At 46.2% G+C, this 25536-nt stretch overlaps 1 protein-coding gene across 1 annotated transcript in view; it reads left to right on the top strand.

Annotated features, from left to right (window-relative positions):
- PSTPIP1 (proline-serine-threonine phosphatase interacting protein 1) overlaps positions 1 to 24804 on the top strand; it is a 47604-nt gene extending 22800 nt beyond the window's left edge. The window contains exons 4-15 of the mRNA XM_058033515.1: positions 7162 to 7196; positions 8135 to 8241; positions 10111 to 10173; positions 11169 to 11267; positions 12911 to 12956; positions 13763 to 13842; positions 16157 to 16255; positions 16745 to 16841; positions 20053 to 20134; positions 21643 to 21713; positions 22924 to 23021; positions 24495 to 24804. Coding sequence (XP_057889498.1) covers positions 7162 to 7196; positions 8135 to 8241; positions 10111 to 10173; positions 11169 to 11267; positions 12911 to 12956; positions 13763 to 13842; positions 16157 to 16255; positions 16745 to 16841; positions 20053 to 20134; positions 21643 to 21713; positions 22924 to 23021; positions 24495 to 24626 — 1009 coding nt within the window. The 3' untranslated portion in view covers positions 24627 to 24804. The remainder of the gene's footprint in view (positions 1 to 7161; positions 7197 to 8134; positions 8242 to 10110; positions 10174 to 11168; positions 11268 to 12910; positions 12957 to 13762; positions 13843 to 16156; positions 16256 to 16744; positions 16842 to 20052; positions 20135 to 21642; positions 21714 to 22923; positions 23022 to 24494) is intronic.
- The last annotated feature ends 732 nt before the right edge of the window (positions 24805 to 25536 follow it).

Below are 25536 nucleotides of genomic sequence, written 5' to 3'. Positions count from 1 at the left end.
TCTATAAAAGGAACATAAAAATTGCATCCACAACAAACACCCAAAAGCTTCCAGTATGAAAATTCCCAGAAGACCTTAAGAGAAACAACTTCAAGGCTGAGGTTGATATTTCAGCACAGTCAGGATAGCACAAAACAAGGTGCAGGGAATAAGCAAATGAGTGAATGGCAAACACCAGAGCAGCCTGGAGAAGGGATGGCACACTGCACCAGGGAGTGGCCACTGCTGCAGAAAACACTTTTCTCCCAAGTCTCCCCTATATCTTAGGAGCTTTTATGTTTGAATCAAAGAAAAAAACAATTTCAACATTTTTTCAAGCTTGCTCCTTCTCTCCCCAAATTCTGCTTCAGCTGGAGCAATTGCTGAACTCAGCTAAATGTATAAATAGATTCCACTGCCCATTTTTGTTCACCAGAGACACAGCTGAAGGAATATGCTGCTGACTCCAAAGATTGTAGGGAGGGCTCACTGCAATGTAACAGCAACTCTGAGGCCACTCTCTCTTGATTGGAGAAGGCTCCAGCTGACAGCAGCCATCAGGATGCCCTCCTGGGATATCCCTGTATCCTCCTGCATCCCTGGCTGTTCCCATGGCTCCCAAGCCTGGCAGGCACAGCCCCAGGCACACAGGGCCAGCCCAGCAGTGACAGCAGTGACCAGGGACAGAGAGGGGCTGTGTGCTCTGATGAGTCCCAGGGCAGGAATGTGAGAGCACTCTGAGCTCAGGGCCAGCAGGGACAGGGTCTGATACTGCTGCTGGGTGTCAGCAGCAGTGACAGAGCCAGGGCCCCACTGCTCCTGTGCACAGCAGGGTCAGGATTGGCCCTGGGAGCCCCCAGCTCAGAATGTGTCTGACAGCACCAAAACCAGCAGGGCAGACACACTGCACCTTTTCTTATTTCAGAAAAAGCCAGTATGGCGTTTCTAAAACCTGGATACCACTGACAGAGCAAACAAATCCAGCTCAGGAAGTCAAAGTTCCCTCCATGGGCTGACAGCCAAAGGGCAGCAGCACTGCACAGGCACTGCAGTGGCACAAACTCCTTCCCTCTTCCCACCCAGGGCACAGCTCCCACTCAGCACCTGCCACTGCCCTTGGCCCATTCCAAGGCACACAAGGATGCACACACTTCAATCTAAGGCTCACACAAGCTCAGACCAACCCCTTCAGCTCCATATTCTTCCCCCAACACTGGATCCCAAGGGAAGGGTAGAACAACAGGGCAAACATATAAAAATATTTCTTCTGAATAATCTCCTAGCCATAGCAATCAGTAAGTTCACAGGATGCCACACCAGTAGCAGCTTTCTAAGGAATAGCCTCCACTGTTTTCTTGTTTTTCTTATTTGAAGCCCTGAAATATTTTAGTATCCACTGAATCAATAGGTAAAGCAATGTATGCCTGTTATCTCACTTTTTAAACTAAAAAAAATTAAATCTGCATCACCATTTCCTCGTCTCTGCTCATAAAATAAATTATAAAAAGGTGACTACAAACCTACAGCCATGTTTTCTTGGCAAATGACAGCTTATACCATATCCAGCAGGGGAGAAAGGACTACAGATTTTGAAGTTTAAAGTGCAGTGTTTGTACTCTCAGTGGTGCACCCATGGGAGGGCATGTACAGAAACTGGGATTTTCAGCCAAGCTGCAGACTGAGATCACAGCTGCAGTTGTTTGCTGGGGATGTGAACAGCAGTGATGCCTCTCACACTGGAGATGATTTTCAGCAGAGCTTTAAGTGCCTTTAAGAGGAATCACCCTCCTGGCTGCAAGGGAATCTCCATGCAGTGGCTTTGGGCAGCTCCTCAGCACAGCAACATGAAAGCAGAAAATGCTCCAGAGTCCAGTTCTGAGCTGCAAGCTCAGCTTCAGCTTCAGGCCTCTGGGAACTCTGTTCTTCTCTAAAATAACTGATGCAAACACACATGATCTGGTTAAACTCTGCCTGGGCTGACAACAGCTATTTTTGTCGTTTGCTCTGCTTGTCTCTTCTCATGTATATGATTTCCTACATTTTTCATCCCTTTTTTCCACTAGCACCTCCTTAGGACCTCAGGAAAGGGTAGTTCCTTCAAGCCCATGTGTGCTCTGCTCTGCTCTTCTCTGTGGTGCCTGAAATAGAACATTTCAGTGAGTGGGAGGTGAGGGCATCTGTAATGAAATGCCAATTGCTGTTTCCTGTGGATAAAAATAGTGCATCTGTCACTTAATATACAAAATCCTCTGTATTACTCCACACAAAGCAGGCATTTTTGAACTGAAGCTAAAAGTCAGTGGGGAAGGTCACATCCTTCCATGACTGCTTATTCTCCACCCAAATGTTCTGAACCCACCCAGAATTGATACACCAGCACTTTGAACTTTCAGGACTCTGAAAATGGACCTGAGCCTCTGCTCAGTCCCTGTTCAATTTGATCTAGATGAGCTCTCTGCTGATGGGGACAGGCATTTTTGAGCAGTGCTGCTCTCTTTCTGAGAGATGTGAAGAATTTCAGTCTTATGTTAAAGGCACAAAATTTGTTTTGACTGTTTTAACCTTTGATTTGGATGGCACAGCTCATTCTGGAGCCACAAGGGATCTAATTTGATGTCAGGTTTACAGGGTGGAGAAGGAACATCGAGATGTTTCCTGTTTGCTCCCCTACCCCAGGGGGGTCTGGGGTGATGTGTGTGCTCCAGCCCTGGAGTGAGCTCCAGCCCCTTCCCCTGAGCTCAGGGCACTCCTGGCACACACCTGGGAATGTCCAAGCAGCAGAAGGTGGAGGTGAACCCCCAGAGCAGGAGGGGAGCCCTGCACAGAGGCTGCTGGATGAAAGCCACAAAATGTCCCTGAGCCCAGCCTGGTGCCCAGTGCAGCCTCTGAGCAGCTGAGAACAACTCCTGAGGCTCCACATCACAGCCCAGCTGGGAGCTGACACAAACCCTTCCAGCTGCACCCAGGGCTGCTGCCTTTCTGTTTAGAGCTCCTCTGAGAACAAGAAAACCTCCTGGCAAAATTCATTCTTCAGTGGTTTTGCCATGTGCCCACTAAAGAAGGTCAGACAGTGCTGTGAGCCTGGCCTGGGACTGGGCTGTGACTCAGGTAAAGAGCAAAGAGCACAACTCCCCTCCTTCATTTCTGTTCTGCAGGGCAGACACAGCCCCAGGTGGGAATGATTTGAGAGCAGATGATTTCAGACACGTCTCCCCACACTTTGCTACCTCCACTGGGCTGCACAGAAGGAATTGTTGGAAAAACCACATTTTGGGTGTTCCCTTGTGTGTCAGGAGGAAAGGCAGATGTTGAGGGTGGCCTCAGAGGGGACTGTCACTGCTGGGAACTCTCTGTAGGGCTTATCTGGCACAGACTCCTCTCAGTTTCATTAAAGGTATTTTTGAAAATTGCAAGAACAATTGAACGTTGTAGATCGTACCAATTTCAAAATAGAAACCTCCCAGAAAGGAAGGTGGGGTTATTTCACACTTCTATTCACCAAGCAAAGGTAGCAAAGAAAGAAAATGAAAAACCATCAGTGGTTTTCCTGTTAGAAGAACCTGTTTTACCTTCCTGTGTGCAAGATAGAAAGGGACTCTCTGAATGACTCAGTTAACCCAGGGTCTAAAGGCAAAGAACTGGGGAAAAAATGCCCAAACCAACAAGCTTAAGGTTGAAAAAGTTGAAACAGATGAAACCCAAGCCCCGCCAGTAACAGAGCCCTGCTGATTACACTCAGGTGAAACAAAACTTTGCTTGTGATGGCTGTGAAGAAGCTCAGAGGACTGCCCAGCACAGCTCAGGGTTTCAGCCTAAACAAGGTCCACAAACAAAGGGAGAAAGCACAAGGAAAAAAAAAAAAAAAAAAAAAAAAAAAGGAGAAAAAGCACAAAAAAGCACCAAAAAGCCAAAGCAAGACTAAGAACATTGTAAGAACATTGCAGCCACTAGATGGCAACCCCTCACAGGCTGCTGCACAGGCTCTGCCTGCTCCCTCCCTCTCCAGGCAGGCACTCCTGCTTCCTCCAGAATTAATTTTGACAAATCCAATCTTTAAATGTACATCAGGGAGTCGTTTAACAAACACACAGAGTGAATTTGTGTGCAGCCTTATTTTCAAGGAGACACCTGCGGGATTCTCCACGAGGGGGTGCTCAAAGGGAAGGCTGGACCTCTGTCTTTAGTCTTCCAGGATGTATGTGAAAATCTCTGAAGTGAACAACTTTAAAAAAAAAAAATCAAAAATCAAATTTTCAGTGGTGCTTGAATTGTTTTCAACCCTAGGTTTTCTAATTTAGCCACAAGACAAACCCCAAAAAATCAATTAGCACCAGAATGCTAAGCAGCAGCATCTAAGCATCTACTGAGGGTGAAAGACTTTCAGTGTCCAGGAGAGTGAGACACTCTCACTTTGGATGCCCATATCAATCCCACTAGAAAGCCAAACCCACCCAGAAGCAAGCAGTAAGAGGTGCTGTATGTCCACACCAGCACAGAGAGAGTTAAAACTTATTCATAGATCAGCTACAGGAGTCACTTCCATTAAACCCTGTGAAGCACTGAAATATTTTACTGATATAATCAGAACATCCAGGAGCAAATCTATAGCACTGCTGCTGCAGCCCAGGAGTCATAAAGGGAGTCCTGATGGATCCACAGGTCAAAATGTGATTGATTTATTCTCACCCAAGTGTATAATTTGGCATGATGACATATTTGCTGGCCCTTTAAGCCCTATAAGGATCCAATTAACTGATTTTAGAAAATTATTATAAAAATAAGGAAGGAAATGGCTTAAGTCTATCTCAACCTAGTTGCACCAGCTATGGAATTGGCTGGACAAATCCTTCACACAAGGAAGAAAAGGCCAGAGATTTCTGAAAAGGCCACTAGAGACCATGCAGGGGAGAAATGGATCCCTGTTTGGGTCACAGGTGCATTATCACACCAGAGACCCCCTGGTCCTACAGAGAGCCAGCAAAAGGAAAAAGCTCCATGGGTGCCTTGTGCTCATGAACTGCTCTGGGAACTCAGGGGCCTGGAAACCAAAAAAGCAGCAAATTGCCTTTGTCTTTGGTATAAACTGTGAAAGTGCTATTTTCCCTTATCTACTACAGCAATTTTGTCCATTTTTGCATAACTTGAATCACCAACAACAAAGGGAAAAAAATGTCTGAGAAAGAGAAATCAACACAGAGTGCAAACAGTATGTCCAATTTGCAACTGCCCTCTGTTTTTTTTAATTCCAGTATTTACCTGTTTCAGGCATGAAGTTGTTAGTACATTCCCCATCTCCTACTGGAAATTACTCACTGGAAAAGAAAATTTTATTCCTTGTATATATTTAGTTTTTCAAAATAATCCATTATAAAAAGTTATCTCTGCTGCTGATATTTAGCTTGTCTTTTACTGCCAAGCTTTTAATTAGCTGAAACTAATACCGCTTGTTTCCTTTGTGGTGTGAAAATTTAGTTTCCATCAAAATTTCACACCAGACTAAATTTTACAAAACAAACTTCAAATGTATAAGTATTGTTAGGAAACCATTTAAAAATATTCAAAATAGAATGTTCTCCCTGGCTTATCTCAGGAGATTCACCACAATCTAATTGAAATATGATAAAAAATCAAGCAGCTCTTCTTTTCTGTTTGAAAGTCTTCCTTATATTTCTACAAACTTAGATCTGGAATGGGTTTCCAGGCAGTTTTTGCTTAGGACAGGCCCAACCTTTCCCCTCATTTGTGCATTTTTCTTCTGCCTGGCAAGGCAGCCTCCCTGCTGGGAGAATGTTTGATCAGCAAACAGATGCCCAGCCACAATTAACACAGGGCAATTGGGATCCTTCCTGTGCCTGTGGGGCTCCCAGAATGGCCCAGGAGATGCAGATTTCCCTGCCCAGCTGTGGGTGCACATGGCTGGGAGGTGATAGCAGCCTCTCCTGGGCTCTCCAGGTACAGAGATTTGGGGAGATTTGGGGCTCTTCATTCACCAGCTCTTCCCTGGTGGCTCCATGGAGAGCCCAGCACTGATTCCTTCCAGGAACAACTCTGGGCCTTGCAGAGATCATTTCCAGATCTGAAAATCTTTCAAGTCACACCCAGCCCTGGCTGCTGTGTGTGCAAAGGCCCTGCCAGCCTGCACATTCAGAGCTGGAGGAATCTGTTCAGTGGGAAACGCCTCTCACACACCTTGTGCCCTCTCATCACATCTGTGCCGGTGTCTCTGGTGCCTCTAGAGGTGGATCTGCCCTGGCCACAGGCAGGACATCGGTCTGGGGCACCCTCTCGTGTCCCTGGGGATGTGTGGCTGCATCCCGCAGCTCCGTGCGGAGCCGGCCTGGGGTGGTGCTCTGCGGGCGTGGGGCGCGGCACGAGCGGGGCTGGAGCGGGGCAGGAGCGGTCACACGAGGATGGATGGGAGGCAGGAGCCGGGATTGTGTGCGGGAAGCAGGACCGGTGCACAGGGGATGGATGGGAAGCAGCAGCGGTGCCGCACGGGGGTGCTCGGCAGACGCGCTGCGGGCGCTGCTGCGGCGCAGGACCGGGCACGGAGCACGGGAATGGGGCCGCACGCAGCGCTCCACCCTTCAGGCTACTTCACCCTTAGGGTTCCTTCACCCTTCAGGCTACTTCACCCTTAGGGTTCCTTCACCCTTCAGGCTACTTCACCTTTAGGGTTCCTGCACCCTTCAGGCTACTTCACCCTTAGGGTTCCTTCACCCTTCAGGCTACTTCACCTTTCAGGTTACTTCACCTTCAGGTTACTTCACCCTTCAGGCTACTTCACCCTTCACGCTATTTCACCTTTTAGGCTACTTCACCCTTCAGGTTACTGCTCCAAAAAGCCCCATTCCCCCCGGCCGCCGGCGCTTCATTGGTATCTACCTGCGAGGTGCAGAGAGAAAGGGCTGTAACCACTCACGGTGACAGAGTATGACTGAGGAAGAGGGTGCACAGAAGGAGAGGTGCAATTCCCTGCTTCATGGAGCATTTTATTGCGTTTCCTGATGGTAGCAGACCGATGCTATTGTGCTTGTTAGCATGGTCAGCTTTTATTATGAGGCCATTAAGGGTTTTATCTCTGTGTGGATCTTTGAGGTTCTGAGGGAAAGTTTTTTCCTTGGATTCCCAATCCACCCTTAGAAGCCAGCACTAATAAAGTGTCTTGTTTCTGCCCCACAGCACACTGAAGGAAGCATTTGAGATGCTCAAGCAACGTAAGTATTTCCTGTTCCCTTCTGACCTGGGAAACACAGGCACCCAATGTGTCCATCCTGCTCCCCACACCATTCCCAGCTTTTCTTTCACAGCCTCTGGTGCAAGGAGGGGAGAAAAAGGGTGCCTACTCAATCTGGTGGCAAAGAAAATGGCTTGTTCTTGAAGTAAATTTTATCTGGATCAAGTCACAAGATATGAACTCTGTCCCCTCTTCTGCAAACCACTGACACCAAACCAGCTTCCTAAATGTGCACAAGGCTCAATGAAACCCTTTTACACACACAAAACACAGCACCATGAGAGCCAATAGGACACTGTACCTGGTCATTGGCACCTGCTGTTCACACCAAAACTCCCTCTTGAAAAGCAGCTGCTGGGCTGAGATATTTTTAGGGCCTGGGTGGGGGAGTTCAGCATTTCTGGAAAATGCAGGGTTCCATTTCAGAGGCACTGAAGCTGAGAAATGCAGAACAGTTCCCAGCCATTTCAAACAGCACCAGCCAGGTGCTCTGAAATTCAATCTGTCTTGGTTAATGCTTGGAAATTCTCAGCATGCAACCATCTAATGACTGGCCACTGCTGGCAGCAGCTCCAAGAGCAGGGACAGCCCAGCAGCACAGCCAGGGCAAAGCACAGCCAGGGCAAAGCACAGCCAGGAATGGTGGAGGCCAGAGATCCTTCCCCCTCTGCAGCACAACTCCTGACCCTCAGTCCCAAAGAAGGGGGGCAGCTGGGGAAAATGGGGCCATGAAGAAACTCACTCTGCTCTTGAGCCCTCAGCAATGTCAGGGCATGCAGAAACACAAAAACCTTTTTAAGGCTGCCCTGCTTGTGACAACTCATAGGGCAGTCACATCACAGAAACATCTCCTAAAAAATGTGACTTTATCTTTAAAGACTTTCCCACTGACTGAATATGAATTCTGATTTGCTTTAGAAATTGAAAGTGTTGGAAACTCTCATATCCAGCTGGCAGTAATGCTGAAGGAAGAACTGAAAGGAATAGAGGAGTTCCGAGAAAGGCAGAAGGAGCAAAGAAAAAAGGTGAGAAACTGGAGAAATGTTGAAAGAGATTGGGTCAGTGGGCTGTGCTGATGACCTGCCTCCAGCCATAGGCTGGGAGTTGTGCAGAAGATCATAAAGCATTACCAGCATGCCCTGCTCCCTCTATAGACCAACCGTGGAACAAAAATCTCCTTCTGATCCCAGCTGGAAACAAAGTAGTGCTCTGAACTCAGGAGCCAGAGGCTTCAGTCCCTTTTCCTCTCTCTGGTGTAACTGCAGATGCTGTTGTTATTATTTCTGTAAGAACTTAATCCTTCCTTTTCTCTTTTTTATACCCTTGCTAATGTTTTTCTTTGATATGACCCTGAACAATCTCCAACACACACTAAAGGTGTAACACAAATGTTTAAAAACATGAAAGCAAATTAATGTCATGCTGGATGTAACAGCAATATATGCTGAATGGAAAATCCATGGAATAAGTAGCATCTAGTTGATGTTGTATGATAAAAAAATTGAGTATATTTATGGCAATTTCATCCCCTTTGACCTAATCAAGCCCTAAGTCTATTGAAAATAGCTCTCAATAGAGACAGCAGGGACCACTCTCACACCTTCTCTGGGTCTGTGGGGTTGAAGACAAAAACAGGAGCATCCCTTCACTCTGACAGCACTGAGTGATGGAGGAGTAAAACAAATATTCCTTTCTTTGCTAATTTTAAACAGGTGAAAATGCATATAACCAGTACCCAGTGCCACAAAAATTGTGTGTCTACAAGCCCCTGACACACAGGAACTTGGAATAGCAAAGAACTCTCAATATGAAAGTGGGTGAAACCAATGCTGCTACTGAGATCTGAGGTTGACAGTGATCTGATGAACTACATGAGGCATTAAAAGACAGACAGTGGGCACCAGGTTCATCAGTGTTTGTCCCCCATTCCCTTTGCCACTGGGATGTGCAGAGAGGCTGCCTCCTGCTGACAACTGTAAGCCTGTAACTCAACTGGGAACAGTTAGAGGGGCCTGGGGAAATAAAAAAAAAAAAAAGGAAAAACTGCTTTGGAGTCTTAGATAAGATTTTTTCTCTGTCCAGCATGTGAGGAAGCCAGCATTAGACATGCTGGGTGGTGTCAGCAGTTTTGGTAGCCTCCCAAAATGAATGCTGTGATTTGTGTTGTGCTGTAGCTGTCTCAGGACTGTGCCCAGTGTGAAACAAGCATCTGGGCAGCCCTGGAGAGAGTTTTGCCTGAGCAGAATGGAAAGATTAAAGGACCAAAAGTCCCCCTGAAGAAAGCCATCCCCTGCCAGTAGGAGCATATCTCATTGTCACATAAAGCTGGGCATCTCCCAGCTAAAACCTGGAAGAGAATCCAGCACTGTCCTTCCAACCCTGCCCAGATGACTCCAGCATGGAAATCAAATCACACTCAGCATAAGGTGCCAGAAGCAGTGGCATATACAAGAGACAGGAATTGTTTGGATTGAAAATGGACAGCTACCTGTGCTGCTGTGGGTGAGACAGGGGTTTGGTCTGCAGAGAGAGGGATCAAGCTCTGGCAGCAGCAAAGGAGCCCTGCTGGCAGAGCCCACTGTGACTGGATGTTGCAGTATTTCATCTCCTCAAGAAAACAAAAAAAAAGCAAGGAAGACAATGAAGATCTACATCCTCTCTGCTATTAATGGAAACCACTGAGGCAGAATTATCTGGGATTATTTTTTACCTGGCACTTTGATGCTCTCTGTATCACTTAGAAACCTGTCATTTATAAAAGCAGACTGAAGTAATTTTGCCCACAGGAAGCTGGCTTATAGAAAGGCCTTGACTGTGGTTCTCCTAATCCTGCTGCTGGAAAGGGAAGGAAAAGTCCAAAGCAAGAAATGCTGACCTGAATATGTTTCTTACAGTACGAGTCTGCAATGGAGAGGATGCAGAAGAGCAAACTGTCCCATTATAAGAAAACCATGGAGGTAAGCAGGGAGGGCTTGGGCAGCTTTCCTGGTGCAAACTGGCTCCACTAAAATCTGTATCACATGTACCTCTATTTAAAGAAAGGTCAAAGCTGTGTAAGTGTGCAAGGGTGTGTGAGGGAGGGAAGATGTCATTCCTGCTGTGAGGAGGAAGCTGATCTGCCCTGCTGCACCCACTGAAAAGTCTCCAGAAGGTTAATGCAGGATGAATGGTGCCCCAGGTCAAACAGGATTTCATTCTCTCTAGGCAAGGGTGCTTAGAGGAGTAAATGTAATTTTTCAGTAAGGACAATTTTAAGAACAGTGAGGGAATCTTGTAGGCAGGAGGAATCCTCTCCATCTGGAAAGCTTGCAGGTACAGAAACTACAGGCAGCTGGCTTTGGTTTCCATTGGGCAACTGCCTCTAAAGGAAAGTAGCTGCAGACCTGTTAGTGCTACAGCTGGAGGTGTACTAATGGGGTTTTTTTGGAAATGTGCTGGTTCTAAGTGCACCTCTAAGATACAGAGATGTTTGGTGCAAATTAAGATTTCTCCTGCTTCTGAGAACTACCCCAAGACTGTTGCCTATGGTGTGCTTGCTCTGCCTCACAGCTTGGAGCAATGGCCAAGGCAGCACCTGATAACCACCCCACAGCCATCCTGGGAATGTGGCATCCCAAATTCATCCCTCCTTGGCTCCTGGGCAGACACCTGGGGCACCACTGCTGGTAGAGCAGCCTGTGCACTCCTGACCCCTGCAGGGAGCTGCAGTTGTACAAAGCAAACAATTTCAGGGCTGCAGGAAAAGGATTCAATCTGTGCTGTCAGCCCCACTCCAATGTTTCAGTTTATTTTTCTGCCTCCTTATGGTGCCATTGGGATTTTTCTCTATTGCCCACCCTGGGCACTGATTTGCTGTCCCAGACTGCAGAGGAGGAGGTGACTGGAACAGCTCTGGGGGGAATCCAGCCTTGCTGCCCCAGGCAGAGCCTGATGTGTGATCTCTTTGCCCCAGTCCAAGAGGAGCTACGAGCAGAAGTGCAGGGAGGCGGATGAGGCCGAGCAATCCTTCGAACGCACCAGCGCCGCAGGCAACCCCAAGCAAACAGAAAAGGTACTGACAGGACACAGCTCTCCAGGGGGAAAACTGGGGGGTTTACCCTCTCCAGGTACAAGAGAATACAATTAATCCATTCTACAGGATGCCAGGGGCTTTGTTTTGAAATTAACCCCAAAGAATCCTCTGGGAAGGGATGAAGTTATCTAATTAATTTATGCCAGGCTGCTCCAATTGCTCTGTGAATCCTGCAAGGAAACTGAATGGGATTTTTCTCTGAAATTACTCATTACAAAAAAGAAACAAGTCAAAAATATGTCATGCAGTTAGTTTTGCCTTTTGGTCTCTTACACTTAGTAAGTGTAGCATCTTACATTAAAATGCATCTTTTTCCTCAACATTTTCCTCCTCATGGTGAGTTTAATTTCAACTAAATTTACAGACTCAAAAATAAATCGTTGGAAATTAAGGCACTGCAGTCCTTCATTGCATCGTCTTGATACTTGCAGCTGACAATCCACTAACTTTTAATGGGAACATTTTACAGTGAAACAGATGGAGAAAACAAAATAAATGAACTCCCTTTGGCTCGATAAAAATCAGTGCAGTGTAAGCAAAAAGGATCAAAAATCATCTCAAGGAGAGGGGGGTGGTGTTGTGGAGACTCTAAAAACAGCATCAGAACTTTATATTTTATTTCCAGCATTCCCTAATCTTTGAGAAGCAAACCCCTGCAGCTTAGCTGCAAGGAGGGGATGGAATCCTGGCCCTGCCAAAATGACACCAAACATTTCACAGCTCCAACGGCAACTAAACCTGACCCAGCTCCTTCCATGCAGAAGGAGCCCAGGGTGCTCCATTGCCAGCTCTTCCCTGGATGAGCCAGCACGTGGGGAATGCACAGAGGCAGCTCAAGCTGTTTAATTCTGCTCAGCATTTGCAAACAGTTTGGGCCAGGAAGCAAATAAAAATGTAACTTCTATTTCCAGCTTACTCCACATTTCCCAGCCAGCTGTGAGGAGGAATAGAGCCCCTACCTGAGCCTTGTCTTCAAGGGCAGGGGGAAGAATGCATGACACTGATGCCCAGAGCAGTGCATTACTGTGCTGTCACCCCCATCTGTGCAGAAGGACCTGAGAGTATAGAGCTGTCACTGATGGCTGTTCTCTCATTTGCTAAAAACTGCAGGTTTTTAAAACAGAGGACTTCTACTTAGAGTGAATTTAATTTTTAGGCTTCTGAGTCGTTATGGGAAATAATCTGGCATTTGCAAAGTATTTTAAAAGCTGTGTGCTTTTCATCTGAGTATTACATGAGGAGCTTGAAAGATGAAGAATTTTCACTGCCACTTATTTCTGCTTATAAATATCTATTAGAGAAGCACATCAAACAATTGAGAAAAACCAGCTCAGCCAAGCAGGCACAGCTTCAGGCTGAATCACCCTGGCTCTGAGCTCCTCTGGCAGGGATGTCTGAATGGAAGGATTTCCCTTGAAGTCATTGCACCTGTGGCTGCACCTGGGAAGTTCTTGTCCCTTCTCCATTCAGCAGAGCTGTGCATGAAGGGGGGACAGCCAGGAAGTTCTTCTAAGTTAGAGCCTTTCCCCTAGAGGGGAAAAGAGAGGAGGCAGCACAACAAACTGGGGCAGAAGGAAAAATATGTCAGAAGTTAATTTGGGGTGTTTCTTTTCCTGTTTCAGAGCCAGAACAAAGCCAAGCAGTGCAGAGATGCAGCAAATGAAGCAGGTGATGCTGTTTGCAGCTGAACTGAGTCTTCTCAGCAAAGATCTACCAGCACAGGATTTTGATAGAACACATCCAAATCATCCAGGCTGCCAGGGTTCCCAGAGGCACCCACCCAAATATTAATGAAGAAGCCTCTAAAGAGCAGCAGCCTGACAGTCACTGGCAATCACTCCCCTCTGTGAAAATGCCAGTGTCCTGCTTGCATTAAAGAATTTACAGAAGACTTCCTTTAGGGACTTCACCCAGAGCAGAAAAGCTCTTCTTGAAGCAAGTCTGAAAGCACAGTAGAGCTCAAATTGCCCTGAGAGAGCCCAAATCCCATCCCCCATCCCAATGGGCATGAGCACAGCAGTGATCTCCAGCCACAAACGTGTGTATGGCCAGCAGGACAGGCCAGCACGACCTGAGCTGACTCTGGAGCTCAGGCTTGTGCCTCCCTCCCTATGGAACAGCTTCCACCAAATCACAGGGCCCAGCTGGCTGGGAATGGGAAGAGCCTCAGGATGCTCAGTGCCCAAGCAAGGTCCAGGCTCTTCATCTCTGAATTGTTATCCCTACTATAAAGTTTATACCTGACCTGCAAACCACACAGAGAGAATCCTTACTCTAGTACATAGCTACAAAGAAAAAATCCAATAATTATTGTGCCCCACCTGTCCCAAACTCACATATTCTTGTGATACTCAAGCAAATCACAGGCCTGAAGCATAGGAAATCACAGGAAAGGCCCAATAGGAGGAAAGAGAGAAAGGCTGTAGCACTTTTCCCCTGACTGTTGGGTTTGTGTTCTGTGCCTGTGTTTACAGAGAACGTTTACAAGCAGAACATCGAGCAGCTGGACAAGGTCAGGACAGAGTGGGAGCAGGAACACATCAAAACCTGTGAGGTAAACATTGACTTCTGCAGAGATGTTTGCACACTCTTTATTTTATTCCATTGGAAGATCTCAGTCTAAGGCCTGAAATGCCATCCCAAGGGTTCTGCTGTTTGCTTTATGTGGAGTTCCAACAGATGTCTTTGCAAAATTACTGCAAAACTAGAGTTTACTTAGACATAGCTGCTCCTGTATCACTGACATTCTCCTTGCTTGGTCAGCACAGCTATGTAAAAACAAAGGAGGGGAATAAGTGCAGAGGTGGGAGAGGTGGAGCAATATATGAACTGGTACATACCCCACACACTATGTTCACAGCACTTTCAATTCACCTGCAAGAATATTTGTCCTCTGCAATGAAATAATCTTTCTGTTGAAAGGCAGTGGTAGAAAAGTCTCTGTCTCCATTTTACTGAGGATGGACAAGGAGATTTGCACTTGGCTATTAAGTTTTGCACAACAATTTTCAGGAACTGGCTGGCATCCAAATCAGGCACTCATTTGATCACAGTAATCCTTCAAGTACATTTGCCCATCTGCTAAAGTCTGATTTTGCTATATTTACTTGTTGCAGGCTTTATTTCCACATAAAATAAAATGCCAGGAGGATACATTTCCAGTTCTCTGCTTCCTCTTAAATATTCCCTCTCTGAGAGGACTGAAAAGCCCCACAACTGGCACAGACATTTCCACAGATATTATGCCAAGCCTTAGTCTTCCAAAGATGCATATTTTCTCTCTTCTTAAAAAGCCAACAAACCAGTGAAGCATTCCACAACCTCACACTCTTTTGTGTCCTGTATAGCTAAATCCTGGCCAGCCCACAGAGCTTGTGACCACTGCTTAATCCAAACAGGCTCTCAAAAAGCAAGGGCATCTTTTGTGCCTTCTTTTAAAAGTGCTTGTAGAGAGAAGAACTGATACTCTTTGGGGATTTTTAAACTAGCAATTAGTACAAAAAGCAGCTTAAAATCCTACACTTGTGGCTGCATAGTGGGGAATCTGGAGGTGCTGGGGTTGCCTGGGTCTGTAACTGAGTGCTGGACAGCCACAGCCTGAAAGTATTGGCTGGCAAGTGGCAGCTCTGGGGTGGCCTTTGTCACAGGGGCTGTGCCACATTGTCCTGGACTGCCCTGGTTCTCCAGCAGCACCAGGGATGTGTCAAACACAGCACCCAGCTGTGCTTTTCTGGCTTTTCTGGGTGCTGACAAGGGCTTGAAAGGCCAGAGTCACTACAGTTCCTCCTTGGATTAACAGCATTTCCTGACAGGACACCATTTATCTGGAAAATTCCCTGCTGGCTCTGGTGCTGTTTCAGCAGCCTCAAGGGCCACAGGCTTTCTGTTGAGAACGAGCATTCAGATACTCATTCTCCACCTTGCAGGCTCTCCTTAAAACCTTTACTCTCAGAAACCAGTCCCCACAGCAGCTTGCTCCCCTGACAGATTCCTTTTTCTGGGTTTCTTTAGTTGGTAAGTCATTAGATAGCAGGAAGCATACCCAACTGAGTGTTCTGCTGAATGCTGTGTACATTTGTGGTGTTCTGGACATAATTACTAGCAAATAGAGATGGAGACAGATGGCTGGAAGCATCTGAGATGTTCACACCTCATAGAAAACCAAAACTTTGTTCTACTTTTAACAGTACAACGTAGAGATCAGGGTGATTTGGTTTTTTTCAAGTTTTTAAAGAAAGAGCTTATCTGCCTCTTCCCCCAAATCGGTTCACACTTTTTTCTCTGCCCCCTTCCTTCTCCCTAAGCAGTGCAGCAACTTGAGGAAGCCAGACAGATGAAGGAAGGGAATAACTCCAAAGACAGAAAATTGCCTTCTCTTTACCACAAAAGTAACCTTTGATATGCAGAGTCAACTCCAGAGAGCCTCAAGTACTTTCAAAAGAGAGAAATTTTAGATGAGGCATTTTAGATGGCAGAGGTGGATAATTTTGAGTTTTGCCTCTACCTCTAACATAAATACAACCCTTTCATGCCAGTACTCTACTGGTCTGTTAAACATCCAGATTTCAGTGTGATGGGCAGACAGGACCCTGACTCTGAAATCCTCAACAGCAGAGGTAGCAGTCAAATTCAGGTCTGGATTCCTCTCCCCTGCTTTGCTTTTGTCTTTAAAATAGAACTTTAATTTGGTGCAAGCAATTAGAACAAATTTTTGAGCACAAACAGTAGATGTAGCTTCTCCACCAACTGAAAAAACATCCTTTACCATGGTGCCCTCAGCACAGGTTTGCACCCCCAGCACTGTCCCAGCCTGCAGAGCCAAGAACTCAATACCACAATGCTCCATCACATTTCCTGTTTGGTTTTAGGTCTTCCAGCTGCAGGAGTGCGACCGCATCACGATCCTGCGCAACTCGCTGTGGGTGCACTGCAACCAGCTGTCCCTGCAGTGTGTGAAGGATGACGAGGTACAGCCTGCCCTGCCCCGCAGGGAAATGGCCACTCCTGCTCTCCCAGATGCCATCCAGATGCAAGTCTGCATGCAGGCAGGCTGTGTCACTTGGTGGCACTCCTTGCTGTGCTGGGGAATGCTCCCAAAACTCTGCTGAGTATACTTGAGCTTTGACTCAATTTCAAAAAAGGCACCCGGTCATGGCCTCAAAAGTGGAAGATGTAAACAATACACTAGATTTGACTTTGAATGGTTGTTTCCTGCTAGTAATTTCTCTATTGAAAAGTTCTGGACTGCCTTTGTCCTGCTGTCTTTAAGACTACCCAGAGCACAGACAGGGGTATTACAAGAATATTGGTACAGGGGGCAGGCTGAAGAGCAGCCAGGTCAGACATCTACCAAGTATAAGGTGTTTCTGAAGGGGACAATTACTACAAGAGCATTGTTTGTTAATTCAACATGAAATGTTAAAAGTTAAATTAAACTCTTGGATTCTGTTTTGTAGATGTATGAAGAGGTTCGGGTCAGCTTGGAGAACTGTGTTGTAGAGTCAGACATAGACTACTTCATTAAGACAAAAATGACAGGAACAGAACCTCCAGGTAATTATTCCTACTGATCTTGTCAGATGCTTGTGCAGTACACATCCTTTGGAGGTGAAACCAGCTGGAGGAATTCCTGCTCCAACTTTTCATTCCCACCTGCCATGGCTCACTTCTCCCACACTGTGCTGCCATTGCTGCCTGAGTGATGCTCCAAGTGGGATAGCAGAATGATCCAGCTTAAAAATAACCCTCCAAGGAAGAAAAAACTTGTTTTGGCTTTGCAGCCAGGCTCATTTCACAGTACAGCTGAATTGACACTGCTAAGGAGGTGGCAAATTGCCTTGCAGGAATGGCAACTTCAGCTTCCTGCAGTGTGACAAGACAGAGCCACCTCACCAGTAACTGCACCCCAGTGTCCCCTTGGCAGAGGTGCTGCCTCCTCATTTGCAGCACAGAGAAGTTTTCTATTCTGTTCCACATGCCCAATGGGGAATAACAAATCTTCTGCTCTCAGGAAGTTTGCATAAGCCACGACTTTGGCTGGGAGAAATTCTGAATGAAATTGGCTTTGTCCCAGCACCCAGAACTGCTGTCAGGTTCACAGGCTCTGCCCATTCAAGCCAAAGCTGCTTTTTCCTGGACTTCAGTGCTCAAAACCTCTGGTCTGAAATGGAGATTGACCCAGCATGGGGCAAGAGCAGGTGGAGAATGAAAATCTGCTGCTGCAGGGCAGGAGTTCTCCAAACACCCTGCAGGAAAGGAGTTGTCTGATGTGTCACATGGCCAGACACAAACCACACCTGTACTTCAACAGGCAGCACAAGACAGTTCCATAAAACCCTTCATGCTAGGAGTTGTACAGATACAAAATCAGGGCCTGATCCCTGGGGATAATTATCACCTACAAGAACAAGTTCCACCCCTTTGATTTCACTGCAGAGCTCAAAGCTGACAGGGATTGCACCCCAGGCCCTTCATCAGCAGAGCTGGGTGCTGCCACTAACTCAGCACTGAGCTATCTGAGGCCTGCTTCTCACTCAGCCTTTTTGCCATTACTTACAGTGGCTAAAAATTGGGATTTTGGAAATTTTTAAAACTAGTATATAGATACTGGTGCATTGGATGCCATTTTGCTGCCATAGTTTATTCTTCACATAGGGGATTTAAATTCACTGATAAGGAGAATTTACCCAGGAAAAATTACATTTTCAGTGGCAGAAAGGAGAACTGTGCCTTGCAACAGTGTAAAACCACTTCTGTATACTAAGAAATGTGTAATTCTTAGCTGGTGTTTCTTGGTTTAGGTTTTTGGGGTTTTTTCCTATTTAAGATTTGCCATTCTTCAGTCACCTAGGAAATTTCTACAAAAAGCTCTTGGTCATGTCAGAGTCATTTCTAATAAGAACTAGGTGGAAAAAACCCTTGAGAGCTTTATGAAAGGCAAAGAAAAACCTGACTTGGTTTTTTGTTGTTTATTTTTGTCACCTTCTAGAAAAGGACAGAAAATGTTCTGGAAGCAATAACCTCATTTCTCCACAGCTCTGGCTAATGAGTGTGCTCTGTAGCACATGGTGAGCTGCTGATCTGTGCTATTATTTGCAAAAGGCAGGAGGAAACCCAGGTGTCATTTGCATTGTGTGGCAGCAGACCTTCACCCCGACCAAACCTTCCTGATGGTCTTGCTTGCTTCCTTTTCTACCCAGTCTTACAGTGCCCTCTAGGCTGGAAACTGCACCAAGGTGACAGTGCACAAGGGCAACAGGAGACCCTTAAATTGATCAGAAAACTCCCTAATTACTGTGAGTCTCATTTGTAGGGATTCTTCACACTCTAGGTCTGTGTGCCTGCTCTGCTCAGTGTCCTGGCTGAGGCAGTGTGAGAATGTCAACAGAACCTTTAGCCCCAGTCTGATGTCTTTGTTAACATGCTGCTATCAGGGCTGAGATAAAACACTATCATAGACTTCACTCGTGTTTGCTTGGCTCTCACTGGAGCAGGCTGTGTGGCCACCAGCTGTAAAAATGCACTGGGAGTTCTGAGCTGACAAAGAAATCCATCTGTAACTATTTCATCTGTAAAGTTACACTTGGAAATGGTCTGAATTTCACCCTTAACGACACCATAGGGGAGAGCGAAGGAACTGCAACCTAAATGTGTTTGAGAGAATAAAACCCAAATATCTCTGGGTAAACAGCAAATAAGCTCTCAGGAGGCGGATGGGGGAGGTATGAAAGGTGGGGAAACACACAAGCAAACACCAGGAAATTGCTCGTTATTGCTGCAGGCAATAACACTCAGAAACATCCCCAGCTCTGGCAAAAATTCCTGACTGAGGAAAGAAGAAACAAAATGTGCTGCAGCAAATTCTGTCATGAACACGGTTTAGGGCACCCAGTGACCATACTCTGCCCCCTTAAACCCTCAGCTTTGAGGCCACAGAAGAAACAGCCATGGAGGAAAGTGCCTTCCTCATTAGGGCAGTCACAGCTCCTGGAATGGGCCTCAGGCCGAGGGTGCCTGGCCACCAGGGCCATCCATGGCTGTTCACAGCACTGGAATGGCTCTGTCAAACCCCCAGGTTCCCCTGAGCTGCTCCAGCCTCATTCCAGGTGTGACAGACAACTGGTCACTTTGAAAATTTAGAGATTTATTAAACCTTAGAAAAATACAACAAAGGACTACATTAGGAAAAAGCTGCAGTGCTGGGAACTGCCCCTCATGGATACCACATAGCCTGTTCCTTTCAAGATGGATGCTCAGTTTTTTATACCCCTGGGGGTGGCATCAGCCAGCCCTGGCCCCTCCCAAGGTCTGTCAGTCAGCTCTTCTGTGCCATTTATCAGTGGAGACTGCTTTGGAACTGGATTGGAGCTCAGGTGTTGCCATGCCCACCCCCTAAGCACCCCCAAGCTTTTCCATTCCCACCTGCTGCATGCAAGGGACACCTGTGCAGCCTTCCTTTACCTGTCCTAGACAGCCCTGGCTGTCTGATGGCAACAATACAGGGGGGAAAGGGAATTGTGGGGAGAACAGAGGACATCTAAACTACAATAACATAGCTATACATCACTAAAGCTTCTCCTAATATTCACAAAGAGTTATCTTTTAACTGTGAGAGCCCATCATCTCATTATCCATCTATAACAGGTGAGGGCAGGCAGGTGCTGCCCTGAGTTTGCTCTAGCAGCTCCAGGGCACATTGTGGCGGGGAGCAAACAGTTTTCTCAGTGGTTCCTGTTTGAACATCTGCTTTTCTTGCCCTGTGCAGATGCCATAGGCTACGAGAGCTACTACAGCCGGGAGCGCAGCAGCAGCCCCAGCCCCAGCCCGGCCTGTGGCATGATCAAGAGGTGAGGCCAAGGTCACTTCCCACAGCAGCAGCCCTGCCTGGGCACACAACTCCCCTGGGAAGCCATTGCAGCCTTCAGTGTAGCAAGAGGCAGCAGGTAGCAGTGAGTGTGACTTGAGAGAAGAGGGGAAGGTATTGAAATGCAGTGAGAGTCATCTTGGTGTGCCCCAGTGGGAGGAGGGACAGGGGATGAGTTCATCATTACTGGGCCAGCAGTGGGGAGGGAGCAGCCAGAGTTTCCTCTTTCCTATTGAGTCAGGGCACGTAGCAACACACAGTTTGTTCCAGGGAGGGTGAAGGTGAATGTGGCTGGGAGCAAAGGCTGGAGGAGCTGTCCTTTGGGGCCATTCCTCCTTTGGGGCCATTCCTCCATGCTTACAGCACCAACCAGCTGAGCAGAACAAAGAGCTGCTCTGTCTGGATCCAAGGGTGGAAAAACTGTGATGATCAGGGAGGCAATTTTCCTCATTCTGATCCCTTTCTGCTGGTAAATGTTAGAACATGGATGCAGTCATAACAGCAGAAGAGTGTGGTGCCTCTATTGGTTTAAATATTTTATACTAAAATGGCAAATTCACAGTGGGGAGGGCATCACAGTTAAAGTAGAAGAGATTTAAAATTTAACAAGCCCTATGACATGGCAAGGACAAGGAGCAGGCAGTGATCTCCCATTTGGAATGTGGTCCAGGCTTGCCAGGGAGCTGCTCAAGGTTACACACAAGGCTTTGTTTTTCAGTTGGAAACTGGATCTTCTCTAATAATGAATTCAGTGCTGCATCCTGTGCAGTTACATAAGACAATTGTCCTGCCATTCAGAGCACAACTGTGAGCAGCATGGGCAAGAAGCCTGGAGAGACTCAGCCTGAGTCTTTCTGGAACTCTTGAGAGAGGAAATCCATTTTCCAGAAAAACTGAATGTTCACTAGCTAAAAAATCAGACCCTTTAAATATGCCTTAAGCATGCAATGCTATTTCTATCTCTGCTTGAGAATCCTAACCCATTTTCTCACTTTGCTTAGTCTTCAGTACCCAGCTGTGATATTGGAAATAACTAGGGATAGATTAAAATAAAAATTCACTTAAACTCACAGCTTTTAGAAAGGCTTGTTACAAAAGCTCTGTATTTTAAATTGTATCAGGGTTTTCCTTAAACGCAAAGAGATGTTAATCTCTTATAAGCAACTGACAATTTTCATCATTTTAACATTGTGAAATAATTGGAGTTTCACACCATGAGCCTTTGATTCTACAAAAAAAATACTATCTGCTGCATTTCATGCACAATTTAGTGAAGGCTGATGGTTCAATAGTCTGCTGCATTTTTATAAACACATTTTTAATGGAAGATAAATATATCTATAGCATAAAAGAAAATAGAAGGCCATGGGAAGAGATGACATCTACTCTGTGAAGCAGATGGAGGGAAGGCTGAGTCAGAGCTGAGATGAAGGAATGCTCATACCCAGGCCTGTTCACTCATTTTGGTTTTGGCTTCTCTTGGTTCTGCAGATTCTCTGGACTACTGCATGGGAGCAGCAAAAACAACACATTAACTGCCACTCCTTCAGCCCCTCCTCTGGGTATGCTCTGCAGGAAATCAGTTTACCAGATGTGTTTGTTTTAGATTGTGTTGCTAAACCAGGCTCTGACATGGGGCAGAAGTCTACAGCAGATATTCACATGTTGGCAGGCAAGAGTAGTCTGGAAATTAATTTTGCTTGGATGTGTATTAACAAATTTCCCCGTTTAAAGTGCCAAATAATCCAGAAAGTCTTCAAAACCTCCATCTAGGCAGGGGGGGCTGTACATTCAGAGCAGCAGTCTGGCATAGATATTAGTTTTCTCCTTGTGTACCACAACTACCACTAAAAAATTCCACAGAATAAATACAATTTTTAACACACCAAGCACGTGGTATGTTAATACAAATATCCATCTCACCTCTCACAGTTCCACTGCTGTCTTGTAATCCTTATAACTAGGAATTGATCAGATGATATTTAAAACACAGTATTTTGACTATGTAAGAGGTAACAGTTTTTTACATTTTTACTGATTGGATAGTAAACAAAAGCATTTTAACTGTAGTTCTTACCAAAAGAAAAGTTGTTTTCAAACAGCTTTAAAATGAACTGCCTCTGCCAGCCCTGCCTGCTTGGGCAGCCAGAAACACAGCCCAGGGTCTCTCTTGCTGCACTTGGTGCTCAGCAGGGGAAGCCCCCAGACAGATGCTGGGAAGAAATGAGAAATTTCCCTAATTACAACAAGCTGTATTAAAACAAAACATCTGCAAAAAAAAAGTGATGTCCATGACAAATAGCTATGTGAGAACTGTATAAACCCCTGAAAAATGTCTGGTGACCCATTGGCACAGTATTTTCCATTTATCTCAAGGGGAAAAGGAAAGTCTTATGTGAGCCAGGGAACTGCTAGAATTTTATACCCCCAGTAGCAACTTGTTAAACCATTTTAATCAGTGTTTCCCTCCTTGGATGACTTGGATTGTGTTTTACCAGGGGAAAACTTTTTCCCAACCTGAGGCTGAAGCTCGTTTCTGACCTCCCACAAAGTTCAATGGGTTCATTGTCATCCCTTCAATGAGGGACAGTTTTTGTGCAAGATTTACCTACAGCTCACAGCAGCTTTTCTATATGTGTGCATCTCCAGGCAGAGAGAGAACAGAAAGCCTTGTATTTGTGAACTCTTGCATATGATCTCATGCTTTTATAAGCAACTGAACTCTTTGTTTCTGTGCTGGGTATTTCTTCCTTATTTTTCCCCCCCTTGCAGAGAGAACAGAAGGAGTCTATGCATCCATTTTTGTAAATGAACAAGCTGAGATCACATCATCACAGGACTACAGAGTGCTTTATGACTACACAGCACAGGTAAAGGGTTCAAAATAAACACTCCAGAGAATCACATTTAAAATAATTGATGCTGATTGAAACATCCTGGAAGTGTAAATTCTGTGAAGGAGATGCTACTGTCATCTCACAGCCAGGGACATGTCCTGCTCTGGTTTAGGTTCTCCACTGGAGCAGGAGTTCCTGAATCAAGGACATTCCTTCCTGTACTTCCATGGTGCAAGCTGCAGAATCACAATAGATGTGGTTCATCTGCCAGCTTAAAGAGAACAATCTACATCCTGACTCCAGTCCTAACTAGGCAGAATACCATTAGTAAAATGTTGTGAATGGACTGGTTATAAATATTTGCTAATTCAGATGGACTCCAGAACCTGAACTCCAACCCCTCCTGTTTTACATGTCAGTTTAAAGGTTTCTTTTATCAGCTTTAGATCAGCAGAAGAAACAGCATCCAGGATGTTTTATGTCTCAGTGCACAGCCTCACACCAAGGGACCTGCCACCAACAGCCAACATTGAAGAAATGTGACAGTGACAAAATAGATAAATGCCAGATAAATCATGAAAACAGAGAAAAAGCTCAAAAGGAGCACTTTCCCTTACGTACAGCAGTATTGCAACACCTTTTATTCAACGTTGGGGTATTTTTTTGCTTCATTTTAAACTTTCTTTTATTATTTACATGAAATTTCATGCAAGCACAGTTGAAAGCACCTCGCTGTTAATGGCAGTTTCCCTAAGGACACTACTAGATCACCTCATTTCTCCAGGACTCCCTTAAAACTGCCACACAGGGATATTCCCTGCTGAGAAAAGAGCCTGTTACTACCTTTAGTATATTGCACATTTGAGGCCTCTCATTTTTTGAGTCCATTCTTACCAACTCAGGTGCATTAAATTCAGTTTTAGCTGACACCTCAAACATCTCTGGAAGCCTCCCTTATGCTGTTTTCTATTTACTACACTGTGGGCAGCAAAGTGGTTTCCTATGGAAAACAGGACAGCACCACTGAACATTGATGGCTGCCTGGGAGCTCAGGGAGAGCTTATTTGCAACTACTGCATTTGTCAGGGGATGAAAGTCACTGCTGTCCCAGAGTCACTGTCCCCCACTGGTCACTGCTGTCCCCTGCTAAAAGAACTGAGACCTATTTCAGGCATGGATTAGCAGAGGCACTGTTATCCCCTTTAGGAATTAAACTCTGCTCTATTTAGCAACACCTGCAGACTATGCAGGTCATGGTGAGCTGCTTTAGGAGAGTGGTGTTTAACCCTTTCTGGACTTCCCCAGTGATAAAACCATCAGGTTGTGCAGGAGGAGGCACCCTGGAGGCTGGGGAAATCTGAGCCAAAATGCTTAATCCCTCACTATGTGGTATGGTGTTTCAGAAGCAGGAAAGTTGAAGAGCAGGATTTTAAAAACCCCACCAGATACTTCTTGGGCCCCCCTGTGCTGTCAGGCTGCCCCATCTCTCTCCCTGTCTCCTTTCAGAACGTGGATGAGCTGGACATCAGTGAGGGGGACACCGTGGTTGTCATCGCGGAGAACGAGGACGGCTGGTGGACAGCAGAAAGGAATGGCCAGAGGGGCTTCGTGCCAGGCTCCTACCTTGAGAAGCTTTGATGAAAAGGAGCCCCAGTCCTCAGACTTTACAAATATTCTATTACTGAAAACAGTCAGCACACAAGGTCTGCTTCAGCTGACCAACAGCATTCCAATAATAATGTTTTCTACAACCACCAGTCAGGAAATAACCAACTGACCATGCTTTTCTCTCCCTTGCTCCTGCTTCATCCCATTGTTCTCCTGGCCTACACTCTCTGAAAAACCTCCTGAGAGATTAGGACTTGCCTGTTTGGGCACTCAGCACACTGTGCTGCCAGCAGTGTTTCAAAGCTTGGAGATCCTGGGAGGAAAATCCCACCCAGATCACAGCTGCACAAAGGGAAAGATCACAGAAGCAAGTGCAGTTTCTGCAGGCTGGAGAACTGTCCCCAGGCAGCCTGGGAGCCACCCTTATGGTCATGGCAGCCATGTTCTCTGCCATGGATCCCTTTCTCCCCATGCACAGGCCATGCTGGCATTTTTGACAGAGGATGGTTTATCAGTCATGGATGAAAATACAAAAAAACAGCACCCAGAGAGGAGCACCTGAAGGACCAGGACACATCCCCAGTAGGAAAACTTGAGGCACTCCCCATCACAACCATCTCCTAACACAATGGAATCCATGCTAGCCATGGGCTCTGCTTTGCTCTGCATTCTGGGACAGATGATGGGCCCAAGGCTTGCTTTGGCCTTGGCTGGAAGGTTTCCCTAATGCCTCTCTAGGACTATGAAGTTTAAAAATCCAACAACACAGCAGCTAAGCCAAGCCCCCAGCAGTGCTGCACTGCCCTGATTGCTCTCCTGTGAGCCCCAGAGAATTGCAGTCACCTCCCCTCCACTGCTCAGCCCCTCCTGCCCAGGCTGCCCTGGCTCCCTGTGCAGCCTCAGCCTCTGCACCTCTGTGATTGCACCACAGGGACACCCT

The sequence above is a fragment of the Melospiza georgiana genome, chromosome 13 (genome assembly GCF_028018845.1).
Source record: "Melospiza georgiana isolate bMelGeo1 chromosome 13, bMelGeo1.pri, whole genome shotgun sequence".
Taxonomy (NCBI): Eukaryota; Metazoa; Chordata; class Aves; order Passeriformes; family Passerellidae; genus Melospiza; species Melospiza georgiana.
This window is presented reverse-complemented; position numbering and strand designations above follow the sequence as displayed.